Source organism: Xyrauchen texanus, chromosome 16, assembly GCF_025860055.1.
Source record: "Xyrauchen texanus isolate HMW12.3.18 chromosome 16, RBS_HiC_50CHRs, whole genome shotgun sequence".
NCBI classification, from domain to species: Eukaryota; Metazoa; Chordata; class Actinopteri; order Cypriniformes; family Catostomidae; genus Xyrauchen; species Xyrauchen texanus.
The window spans coordinates 38,625,555-38,638,859 of NC_068291.1; the positions used below are offsets into that span (position 1 = coordinate 38,625,555).

The 13,305-nt window shown below is 36.1% G+C and overlaps 1 protein-coding gene across 2 annotated transcripts; it reads right to left on the reverse strand.

Annotated features, from left to right (window-relative positions):
• Positions 1-1,401: 1,401 nt before the first annotated feature.
• khk (ketohexokinase) lies at positions 1,402-8,799 on the reverse strand. 2 transcript variants are annotated; one of them, XM_052145169.1, is made up of 8 exons: positions 8,627-8,799; positions 8,304-8,420; positions 6,573-6,707; positions 4,550-4,622; positions 4,252-4,398; positions 3,422-3,510; positions 2,773-2,930; positions 1,402-2,097 (listed from the first exon to the last, which is right to left on the reverse strand). In XM_052145169.1, exons 1-8 carry the CDS (start codon positions 8,716-8,718, stop codon positions 2,009-2,011), a joined length of 900 nt encoding a protein of 299 aa, XP_052001129.1. In that variant the 5' UTR covers positions 8,719-8,799; the 3' UTR covers positions 1,402-2,008. The 2 variants fall into 2 exon arrangements, with proteins under 2 accessions (XP_052001129.1, XP_052001128.1); XM_052145168.1 differs by lacking the exon at positions 6,573-6,707 and adding an exon at positions 6,180-6,314 and having other exon boundaries at positions 1,405-2,097; positions 8,627-8,797.
• Between the last annotated feature and the right edge of the window lie 4,506 nt (positions 8,800-13,305).

Genomic DNA, 13,305 nt, shown 5'->3' on the forward strand with positions numbered 1-13,305 from the left:
AAAGCACAATGGAAAGTTTTTTGGCACTCAAGATCTGTGATTCTGTTGAATATAATTCCATTCAGTGATTGATGGTGCAAGACCTGCAGGTTTTGCTGCCATCTGTGTCTATTTTCTATTCGACATGGAAAAACTCCACACGAGCTGCCGGATTGTTTGTCAAAGCAAAACGTGATTGAAAGCATGTTTTCTGAATGGAAAAGACCCACTGTTTCCCTTTTTTAATAATTATTTTTAGAGGTATGTGTACAGAAAATGTGTGATTGAGGAGAGGTGTGTACAATGCATACAATTTTTCCACTTTGCAAGCCAGAGAAGTCATTTGGAAACTGGCTTGTTATTTAAATGGAAAGAAAAGCATTTCTGGGTGTCCATCAATAGTCATACTGGGATGTAGTTTATGGAATAAAGCCTTCTGTTTGTTAAGTCACCGGTGTCTAGACAAAGCTTTGGCGGGTGAACCTCCTCCCATCTGTCTCATCTGTACCAGCATGAGGAGTTTGTGTTTTCATGGTTTTTTTTTTCCCTCCAGTTTCTTAATAATACTGTATTTTTGCATGTATTACTTTAATGACCCTAGATGTAGCATGTATGGAATGCCAAGCATGCAGTGGAGTCCAAAAGTCTGAGTCAACTTGTTAAAATGCTTACTGCATTTTTCTAATTTAATACAAAATAACAATTTGAGCAAAAATGTAAATTGCAGAATTTGTTACTACTGGTATATCCCTCTTTTAATGGCAGCATGCAGGCACTCGAGCTGGAATAGATTACACAAGTTTGTGCAAAACCTGATGATCCATGTTATCCAGCATAATAGGAGAATGATCTAAAGAGCATCTTGTGTGCTCCAAAGGAAGCAAAGAAATCTGACCTTTTGTACGTAGTAGCATAGTCACACTATTGTAATAGTGCAGAATATTAGTAACTTTTATCATTTAACAATTTAAACTACTGTAACTTTTTTTACTGTAAATTCTGTTTTTAGGTTTAAATGAAAAAATCCCAGATATTTTATGTGGTCTCAAGACTTTTGGACCTGACTCTATGTTTACCTTATGCATTTTAATTTTCTCATATAACCCCAAATGGATATTTTCAGCATTATTGTTGCAAACAGACAGACAGACAGTGTGTCGTTATTACACACTAGGTGTGGTAGTAGAGTCAGTGTAGTGTTGGCCAGATATCTTAATGAGATTGGGTGGAAAATGTCACATATCTTGTTTGTCTTTCATCCTTACACACTTAGAGTATGTTCTCTTCCTTTCCTTTTTCTCTACAAACACAAATACATTTGCTCCCTCCTTTTCCACTTAAAATCGGGGTACAATTTGCCTCAAGTTCTCATAACAACTAATATAGATTATCAAAGTGATATGAAACTAAAGAAATCAACTAATGTATGCAAAATTGATTGCACCTACTCATTTTCCCTTCAATGCAGCTTTATGAAAATTTGTATTGATTTAAAATAATTGTACATTGCATTCACAAATCATAGACTTGTCTGAAGTATTTGAAATTAAGTTCACACATCAATACTTATACCCCAACACTGATAAATTATTATATTTCCAAGTTTTTTGACAGCATTACAGTCCCAAATAACTTCTTTACTCTTTGTTTACACATAACCACCTCGGATATGTATTAACTTTCACTAAGTCACCGGCCTGTCGTCAATAATTCCTCACTTCAGTACATTTTTAATACAGAAGGCTTTGATCTATACATGTTTTTCTATCATTAAAATGTATTTGGCATTTGGCTATATGTTATCTCTTGTTATTTTAATGCTAATACACAGGAACCTTAGTAATACGAAAACATTATTAGTTTGAATTATCTTTCCCATAGTCCTTTCAGTCATAATTGGTCATAGGTTTTATGGTAGATCTGTGTTTTAAAGACTTTCCTATTGCGTTGTCAATGCTTAGTGCCTTAAAACAATCAGTAGATCATAACAGGCTGTAGTACATTCCAGATGTGCACCTCTCCACCGCGTTCACTGTACAATTCCGTCATATCCATGGACACCGCATTTTTTGCCTGCAATCTGGCAGCCAAATGTGAGTGCTTCCTGTAGGCCGCCCCCTGCAGAGAGAGAATGAAACAGGCTTGAAATCATACTGTGCAGCCACGGTCAGAAATGAACTAGGGCTTGGGGGAAAATCCTACTGAAAGTGATAAAAATGCCCTAGATATTTAAAATATGTGGGCAAAAAATGTCTCTGTAGTGAATTCCTCTGTTGTTTAAACATTTGATATATTTCATTATTACATAAGAACTATCTACTTATGGGTGTTAGTGTACAGTGTAGTAACCAGTAGCTAAATTCACTGTTTTTGAGGCAAGTGTTGTTGAATGTGTAGCTTATATGACTTATATAGCTTGTATACTACACAAGTATAAAAAAAATTTACTTCTTGATTTTATGGACGACATGCTGTTTATGGTTAGAGCAACAATATGCACCCATAAAGGCAAAAAAAGCCTCTGAAAAACAATCACAGAGGGTAAAAAATAAATAAATAAATAAATAATGCATTGAAAGTAAATGGGGACTAAGGATAATCCTATGGGTTCAGGGCAACAGGAAGAGTTGAATTTCTTTTAATAATAAAAAAGTACATTTCTGACACTATATATAGCACTTGAAACTCACAATTTGGTAATAACGTAGTAAAATATTAAAGGGGTGTGTTATCAAAATCGAACCATCAAAAGCTTTAGACTTCCTGCATTTAAAATCAAGAAATGATCCTCACCGTTTGACAGTGAATAGATTACAGAAGCATTAAATGTATCTCCTGCTCCAAGTGTATCTACCAGCTTCTCGGGTGGGAATGCATCTGAATGAGTGACAACACCATCAGGACCCATGGCATCAGCTCCATTTTCTGCCCAGGCACAAATGAGGGTAGCCCTAAAAATATATATTTTTTTTAAACTTGAAACCTTTAAACTTGAAACACATGAAATGGCTCTTAAACATACTCTTAAAAGGGACTGTTCACCCAAAAGTGAAAATTATGTCACCATTTACTCACAAAACCTGTATGAATTTCTTCAATGGAACACAAAAGGAGATGTTAGGCAGTATGTCTCAGTCACCTTTTACTCTCATTGCATCTTTTTTTTCCAAACAATAAAATTGAATGGTGACTGAAGTTAACTTCTGCCTAGCATCTCCTTTTGATATACGAGTTTAAAACAAAATGAAGTTGAGTGATAGAATTTTCATTTTTGGGTGAACTATCCCTTTAAGTAGTGTTATTAATTACACAGGCTTAGGAGAGTTTTTCTTTCATTTCTTTTTAGAACTCTTAGAACTCTAGTGACATCTGGTGGACTGTTTAAATGGATATTATTTACAGATTATGCATTTGTTCTTTCTCCTGTTCCTCTTTTACTCACCCCTTCCTTATACGACTACTGAAGCCCCTCAGTGCATCAGAGGCTGAATCAAACCCAAAGTGTCTTGCCACATCCTTACTAACAAAGACCTGATTGAAACAGACACAGAAAAACTGATGGTGTAGTATTCAAGCATGGCACTAAACCTATAAGACATATATTGTCGGGTTCAAAAGCCTTAGACCACTAGTGAAAATTATTTTATTTTGCAGCATTTTCAAATGTAATATTTTAAATTCGTCTTCTCTGTGTTATCAGAAAAACGATTTGAATAAAAAAACTGAATTGAAAAATGTACATATATTTTGTAGTATTGTTACGTCCGCGGCAGTCCGCCTTTTGCTTTAATGACAGCATGCACATGAGCTGGCATGGACTCCACAAGTTTGTGCAAAACATGATAATCCATGTAATTCCAGCATGATTTGAGAACGTTCCAAAAAGCATTTTATGTGCTTTAATGGAAGCAAAGAAATCTGAACTTTTGTACAAAGGTCTCAATTTTGCTTCTTGTAAATTTGAATAGTAACATAGAAAGTGTCGAATTGTAAATATTTCCTCATCGTTTTACATCTTTTTAATGTTCACAAAATGCAAAAAGCTTGTTTATTTCCAGGTTTAAATTAAAAAATTTTAAAATCCCAGATTTTCGGACCCCACTGTATTTTGTGCCTTTAAATTTTCAAATGTCTTTTGAAAGCATTTTATATGATTCTAATTATTAATTTACCAACCCAAACCAATTGTACGTCAAAATATACATTTAAATATCCAATTGTGCAAATTGTCCAAATAAAAAAAAAAGTCAAACATATTGACTATAATCATACCACATCACCATGAGGAAACAGCTGGTAGAGGGGTTCCCTGGTCTTCTCTATTTCCACAGAGATTGTAATTCTGTTTTTCTGCTCCTGTTTGCTGTTATAGTCTCTCACCTTCTCAATCATCTTCACTTGTTCTTCAGCATTACGGCCCTGGCAATGCATTCATAAAACAGTTGGTAAGAACTTAGTGTGTCACAGATCAGAAGGAACTAAATAGTGTTACAATGTTCTCATGTGAACCTGGACAGTTACAATACTGTATCTGAGAAGCAAATGGAAGGTTTTTGGCAGACGATCTCACCTCCCAGTGGATCCACTTGTATTGGCTGAGGTCCACCTTTGAAAAGTCCTCTACAGAAACATCTGGCAAGTTTCTGTTTAAGCAGAGAGAATGACTAACAAAAGTGCTCTTGTATTTTTAGACTGCAACAATCAGTGTTCAAAAGAATGATCAGTAAATAACAAGTAATGATTACTGTTTGTTTACACGAAAGATTGTAAACACTATTCTTTATTCTGACATTACCCAATGTAATTACAAAAACAAAATTGTTGACAGACAAACTGAAACATTGATTGGTCATTAACTTTAGTTGTTGGAAAAAACCCTGGATTGTTGCCTGATACTGGAAGTATGCTAGATTGTATACATTTTATAACAATTATAGATTAAGTTAACAAGCCGCTGGTTTTAGTGACTAGGTTAGCTATTGAAATATTACTAAAGGCCAAGATGAAAATAAGTGTTTTATTATTAGCTTGCTCTGAACAGAGCAAATAGAGCGCAACAATGCCCGCCCACATTTTCTGCCATTTGGGTTCCGGAAGTATTTTTCCAATTAATTTTTCCCATAGACTTTTCAGAAAATCTTTCATAAAAGAGCTCTGAGGTAAATCACAACTTCATGAATTTTGTTTTGAGTCAAAAAATCATTTGAAAATCAAACAAAGACAAGACTGTGTACTTACCGTCTTTCATGAGGGCATGAACTTCAGTCCCATGAAGCATCGTGAATTAAGTCAATGAATAAAAAAATTGGGGAATATATTAAACTATTGATTTTAGGTTGTTGATTTTAAGTATAGAAATATTAGGGTGAGGAGACACCGACTCCATTGCTTCATTCACAGTGCGCTATGGGAGTTGGCGGTCGCTCCGAGGCACATTTCGTGGACTTGTTTGGCTGCGGTTCTCTGATTGGTGAAGCTTACTCTGCTGGACCAAGGATAATGTAATTGTTTACCATGAATTCCACTATCAAATGATTTTTAAACAGTGAAGTTGAAATAACGCAGACTGATGCTTCAATGGAAGAATATACCATCGGAGCTCGTGGTAGGTCTGTCTTTAAAGGTTTAAATGTTATCGTTGAAAATCAATTAGTCTATGGAAAAAATTATGAGACTTTTACTCTATAAGCTTTGTTAGCTTCTATATGTGCACTGTTGTGTTGTTTTAAATGGTTCAAAAAAAACAATCTTGCACAAACAGACATCTAACTGGAAAATTAAAAATTCACAATAACAAATTAAAAACTAAAACTAATCAGCATTTCAATTAATGCATGCAAAGTCAACTTGTAATGATTTGTTAAAGGCAGCTACTTTTAAGACTAAATTATCTTAAATTAACATAGTGCCACTGCAGAGAAACTTCTATTATTCTCCCAAATTCTATTGAACAATGTGATCTTGATATTTGCCAGGCCCCCCCCATGAAACTCTGACCTTGGACTATGTTCTGTTATTTCATGCATAGCCTATTCCATGCATCAAATTCCAATGTAAAGTAGCATTTAAGATTTATAAATGTTGCCCAGCTGATTTACTTCCCAACGGAAGTGATGAAGTCCCTGCAGTGGACCCAGGCATTCCATATTAAAGCGTAATTATGGTCACGTGATTATCGTGCCCTTGAATGCTCCTCTTACGTGTCTGAGAGCACGACAGTGCGGGAGCCAGTCGCAGGACACACCACACAACAGGCACATGGGGTCTCACCCCTCTGCTGCCAAGCCACACCAGAAATGTCCACCCCACGCTGTGCAAAATCCCCCACGATGAAACTACCACAGCAAACAGATAGGCATATATAATAGTGACCCATATGCATTACTGACTGGCACTACTGACACTGCTGCCATGCTGAAGCATGCACTTCAAATGCACCCTTTAAAGGAAGAAAAAAAACTTTACCCCTTTGGGCGGTTAGTATATTTCCACTCATTTTGAAGTGATCAAGAATGATCACCTCATCTGTGATAGCCTTACTTTGGCATCTGTTAGGAGAAAGCTTCATAATACACACAAACTCACACACAAACCTGTTCATGTGCAGAATAGTGCGGCTTCCTGTCTTCACATTGCTGATAACTACAGAGGCTGGAAAGGAGCATTCAGCATGCTCCAGAAGAAGAGAGATGTCAATCTTGTACATTTGAAAGTCATTCAAGATGAAGCTAGAGGAACACATTTTCAAGACAAAGTACTCATACAGAACAATACCTGTGTAGGTAATGTAAACTAAGAAATGAAGTGTAACTCATGGAACGTCATTAAAGAGATGAGTAGGCTATTTCCTTTGATAATAACCTTACAGAAGTAATAGTATATATATATATATATATATATATATATATATATATATATATATATATATATATATATATATATGGACAAAAGTTTGGAATAATGTACAGATTTTTCTGTTTCGGAAGGAAATTGGTACTTTAGTAAGTCATTTTTTATCAAATCTAGACAGGCCCCATTTCCAGCAGCCATCACTCTAACACCTTATCCTTGAGTAATCATGCTAAATTGTTATTTTGATACTAGAAAATCACTTTCCTTTATATCAAACACAGTTGAAAGCTATTTGGTTTGATAAATGAAGCTTTGTCTTTGTGTTTGTTTTTGAGTTGCCACAGTATGTAATGTCTTAAGGTCAATATTAGGTCAAAAATGGCAAAAAAGAAAAGGCTTTCTCTAGAAACTCGTCAATCAATCATTGTTTTGAGGAATGAAGGCTATGCAATGCTTGAAATTGCCAAAAAAAAAAAAAAACTGACGATTTAATACAAAGGTGTACACTACAGTCTTCAAAGATAAAGGACAACTGGCTCTAACAAGGATAAAAAGAGATGTGGAAGGCCAGATGTACAACTAAACAAGAGGATAAGTACATCAGAGTCTCTAGTTTGAGAAATAGACACCTCACATGTCACATGTTCTACCCGCTCAACACCAGTTTCATGTACAACAGTAAAGAGAAGACTCAGGGGTGCCTTATGGGAAGAATTGCAAAGAAAAAGCCACTTTTGATAATTGATAATTGGAAAAGAGTGTTATGGATCTTAACCCCATTGAGCTTTTGTGAGATCAGCTAGATTGTAAGGTGTGTGAGAAGTGCCTGATAAGACAGCCACATCTACGGCAAGTGCGGCAGGAAGTGGGGGTGAAATGTTACCTGAGTATCTGGACAAAATGACAGCTAGAAGGATCTGCAAAGCTGTCATTGCAGCACATGAACTCTTTGAAGTTCTGAACTTTTTTTTTCAAATTGTAATAGTAACGGTTCATGTTATTAATGTCCTGACTATACATTGTGATCATTTGAATACCACTTTGGTGAATAAAAGTAACAATTTCTTTCCATAAGAGCAAAATCTGTACATTATTCCAAACGTTTGGCCGTCAGTGTTATATACACACACACACAAAATAATACTTTGTTAATAAAGGAACGAATGCATCCACTTAACAAAAAGATGAAAAAAATCCTGAAATCATGTATTCAGAATTACACACATTCAGTATATCCAGTATGTATACTATACATCCTACTTCTATATAATTGTTTTCCTTTTATGTCATTTATATTTAAACATGCATTACATATTTCCTTATCTATCATATATCTATATATTTATCTATCTATCCTATGTCCTGCCACCCCTAGCAGATACATTTTAATGTTTGACAACTTGATTCGTATTTACTGCTTAGCTCAGAAGATCCTGTTGCATTAAGCAAGTAAGCTGAAGGAGAACACTTACTCAGCTACCGGTCCAGGAGCTAAAGACCCCATAAATGCACACGGGGCCCCAAGCAGAGACAGAATTGTGCACGTGTTTGACGCGTTTCCTCCCCTCTGCCATCTCTGTGACAAACACCTGTAATCCAGTTGCACATCAATCAAAACACCTCTGCAGAATTAACTGCAACACGTAGGCTAGTGGGATCATCTAGACTACAGTAAATGTTCAAGCGGTTTATGCTTTTGGAAAGCTAATGCAAAAGCATCAGGCACTCATTCAAAAATCTTAATTCTGCATTAGCCTAATATTTTACAGTACAGTGAAGAAGTTTAAGATCCCACCTGTTATCAGTATCTTCTTCCGGGTATTTTTCCACAACATTAATGATATCCAAACACACCAAACCAATGCTAAGTATCTTCTTGTCTCCCATATTCGCCCAGTAGAGAGAAAGCGTGGACTGTGAATCAGGGAGGAAAGGTCATAACGTGATTTCGCAACCTTTTTCATTCATAGTGAATGAGAGAACGTAAACATGGACACGAAGTTTCCCGGCTTTTACCGAGTACAGCCGGAAGGACACAAAGACACGATGATTCCCGACTTTTACCGAGTTCTGTCGAAAGTGTCGGCTCGAGCGCTTTCAGTAATTTATTTTCAGCTTTGAAAAGCTAGAAGTAGCGTCTAGCTACGGAAGAGGATTAGGGCCAAGTAATAATAAAAAAATAAAACCATCTCGAGATTAAAGTCATTATAATGCGAGATTAAACTCGTTAAATTTCGAGAAAAAAGTCGAAATACAATCTTGAGAATAAACTAATTAAATATCGAGATTAAAGTCATTATAATGCGAGATTAAACTCGTTAAATTTCGAGAAAAAAAGTCGAAATACAATCTTGAGAATAAACTCATTAAATATCGGGAATAAAGTCGTTGTGTTTCGAGAAAAAAACTCGTTAAGTTTAATCTCGCATTATAATGACTTTATTCTCGATATTTAATGAGTTTATTCTCAAGATTGTATTTCAACTTTTTTCTCGAAATTTAACGAGTTTAATCTCGCATTATAATGACTTTAATCTCGATATTTAATAGTTTATTCTCAAGATTGTATTTCGATTTTTCGAAATTTAACGAGTTTAATCTCGCATTATAATGACTTTAATCTCGAGATGGTTTTATTTTTTTATTATTGCTTGGCCCTAATCCTCTTCCGTATCTTCCGTAGTAGGCATATTACACAGTTCACAGTTTTAAAAATCTGAATTTGTTGCTCAGTTCCCTCAACGCCGTTGCTTACTGACAAGATTTCCACAATTTTACCCAATGACTACAATTCAAAGTTTACATGTACAATTTTAATACGTCTTATGTTGCAATGTATAAAAAATTTTGTTAGCCTACATAAATATGCGGCCATAATATTCACATTTTGACGCATATTCAGACATTTCAAAGTTTGTGTTGTTCATGAAATTACATTATTTTCAAACAAGAATTGGCCTATATTTCAACATTTTTGGATGTACATTAAATTATATTCTTTATGTTAAGCCTTTTGTAATCATGTTTTAATGTTATTAGGCTAACTACACTTTTTATGTATTATTATAAAGTGTAACTATAATATAATATTGTAGTTATATTTACTGTAAAAATGCTGTCCTAAATACCAGGAAAACACAGTAAACCTTTCATTCCCATTCTTTGTCTCCCTTTTTATAGTAGAGGAAATGACTTCTGATAGTGGTGTGACCAGGGTGGCGGAAGGAAACCTGGAGGTCTTACAAATCTATAAGCTGCTGCAGTATGTTAGAGAAGAACAAACTACAAATAAAAAAGATGGTTCACATGGGTTTCTCCAACCTGCTATGTCTCGCTGAACCCAAGCAGGAACACAGTGCCTTATATTTAGCTTCTGTAGCCAATGATGAAGGCATAGTGCGATTCCTTCTATCACTGGGAGCCCATCCTGACATACTGGATGCTGGCTGCACACTTGGGCTACCACAATATTGTGGCTCTTTTGGCCAAAAATCATACCAATATGAAAATGGCAGACAAAGAGGAAGCAAGGTGATACTGTATGAGAATTTTAATAGAATTTGACACTTGAATGAATTCATGCATGCATGAATTCATGAATTTGATGCTTTGTCTTATAATCAGTTTCTATTTAGTAAGTTATCTGCTAAAGAATCAATATGAGTAAACAATACTCAAGTCAAGTCAGGTTTCTTAGTATAGTACTTTTCACATTACTAGAATCAAAATGAGCTTCATTACCAAGTATACTTACACATATAATTAATTTGTCTCTGTGACAAAAGCTTCCAGTGCACAACAATACAAAACAGCAACAAGACATAGATAATAACACAAAATAATTACAAATGTAATAAAAAGAATTAAATAAAATGGGGCAGTTTTAGCTGTTCATGAGATGGATAGCCTGAGGAAAAAACTGTGCCTGTGCCTGACGGTTCTGGTGCTCATAGCTCTGAAGCATCGGCCAGAAGGCAACAGTTGAAAAAGGTAATGGGCTGGGAGAGTGGGGTCCAGAGTGATTTTACCAGCCATTTACATAATTCTGGAAGTGTATAATTCTTGATGGGAGGGCAGGGGGCAACCAATATTCCTCTCAGCAGCCCGAACTGTCCTTTGTAGTCTTCTGATGCCCGATTTCATAACTGAACCAAACCAGACAGTTATTGAAGTCCAGAGAACAGAATCAACTGTATCAGCAGTGCCTGTGGCAGGTTGAACTTCCTCAACTGGTGAAGGAAGTACAACCTCTACTGGGCCTTTTTCACAATGGAGTCAATGTGGGTCTCCCACTTCAAGTCCTGTGAGACAGTAGTGCCCAGGAACCTGAATGACACCAATGCTGCCACAGTGCTGTTCAGAATGGTGAGGGGGGTCAGTGTTGGGGTGTTCCTCCTAAAGTCCACAATCATCTCCACTGCTTTGAGCGTGTTCAGCTCCAGGTTGTTTTGACTGCACCAGTGATCCAACATCCCTTCTGTATGCAGACTCATTGTCATCTCAGATTAGGCCAATGACAGTGGTGTCATCTGCAAACTTCGGTGTAGAGGGAGAAGATTAGTGGGGATAGCACACATCCCTGGGCGGCACCAGTGATGATTGTACAGGTGCTGGAAGCGAATTTCCTTTGTCTCACAAACTGCTGCCTGTCCATCATTAATAGAAAGCTATTAATCCACTGACAGATAGACATGGGAACAGAGAGCTGGTGTAGTTTAGTCCGGAGTATAGCTGGGATGATGATGTTGAAAGCCAAACTGAAGTCCACAAATGCATATGTTGCATATGTTGCCTTGCATATGTCCCTGGGCTGTCCAAATGTTGCAGGTTATGACGCAATCCCATGTTGACTGCATCCTCCTCAGACCTGTTTGCTCGATAAGCAAATTGAAGGAGATCTAGAAAGGGTCCAGTGATGTCCTTCAGGTGGGCCAACACCAGTCTCTCAAATGATTTCATGACCACAGATGTCAGGGCGAAAGGTCTGTAGACATCAAGTCCTATGATTTTTAGTTTCTTTGGGACAGGAATGATGATTGAGCGTTTGATGCAGAATGGGACTTCATATTGTTCCAGTGAACAATTACATATTGTTTGAAAGCAGCTTTACAGAAAGTCCTGCCTTAAAGAGATAATTCACCCAAAAATGATCCACCCACATGCCATCCCCGATGTGTATGACTTTCTTTTTTCAGCAGAACATAAACAGTTGGTAAGCTCTGTAGGTCCATACAATGCAAGTGAATGGTGATCAGGCCTTTGAAGCTCCGAAAGTCAAATAAAGAAAAAAATTATATAAGCAATCTATATGACTCCAGTGGCTAAATCTATATCTTCAGAAGCGAAATGATAGGTGTGGGTGAGAAACAGATGTTTTTTTTTTTTTTTACTTTACATCTGAAATTGAAAGTGGAGATTTAGGGTAAAAAAAAAAAAGGACTTAAATATTGATCACATAGCAGAAAAGAACAGCGATACTGTACTGGTAGAGGATTTGATATTGGTTTAGAAATAAATGCAGTGAATGTAGTGACACAAAACTTACATGGTTTAAACCATCTAATCTGTTTACATTGTTTTCCCATGTATATAAAAAATAAACTAAAGGTATGTACACTGTTTTATGGTTACAGAGAAAATTTGCTTGGACATTGCTATAAGCTATGGTGATGGCAGAATTATTGACTTGGTCAATGCCAAGTTTGACAGTCTTCCAAAGAGTAAATATAATGGAAAAGGGAAAAGGGAAAGAAAGAAAGCCAAAACCAGCTTCAAAACCAGCTTCTTCAGTACAAGAGATGGTCAAAGTGATTAAAAACTCTCCCTTTCTTTTTGCATTAACTGGAATGGTCAATGAGTGTCTTTGTCTTCTGCAGATGAACACTCAGTTACCAGCACAATCAGTTTCAGCTGCTCCCAAAATGGACTTGAAAGAGAACATTATAATCAACAAACCAAAGTTCACTCTAAAAAGTGCCACCAACAAACTTGACATTAGCTTTGCCCCCAAAATCGTAAGACAGCAAGAGATCAGCCAAGTGTGGACCCAGTTTAAGCCACACTTATATTGTATGAATTTCATTGTATGAAATAACAATGACTAATTACCTTTTTCCAATGTGATAACTTTTAACCTACTGGCCTCAAGGTGATTTATTTCTTCAATTATATTCATTATGGATATGTTCCAGTAACATTTGATAGCCATACAGTGCCCAAAACATGTGTTGTCTTCATTTGGAGCAGTATATCAATTGTTTCATTATTTAAAACCTAACAAACTTCTTTTTGTCAAATATTGTGCTTGAAAAGTGTTTGTGCTAACTTCTTAAATAAATGGTACTTGATTTAATGCATTATTTTCTAATGCAGTGACATTCATCCATTTTAAAGTGTGACTTCAATGTCCAAATACATTTTGGTGCTACTGTAGATTGATAGAATTATGAATTAATATGTGGCTTTTGAATGGAT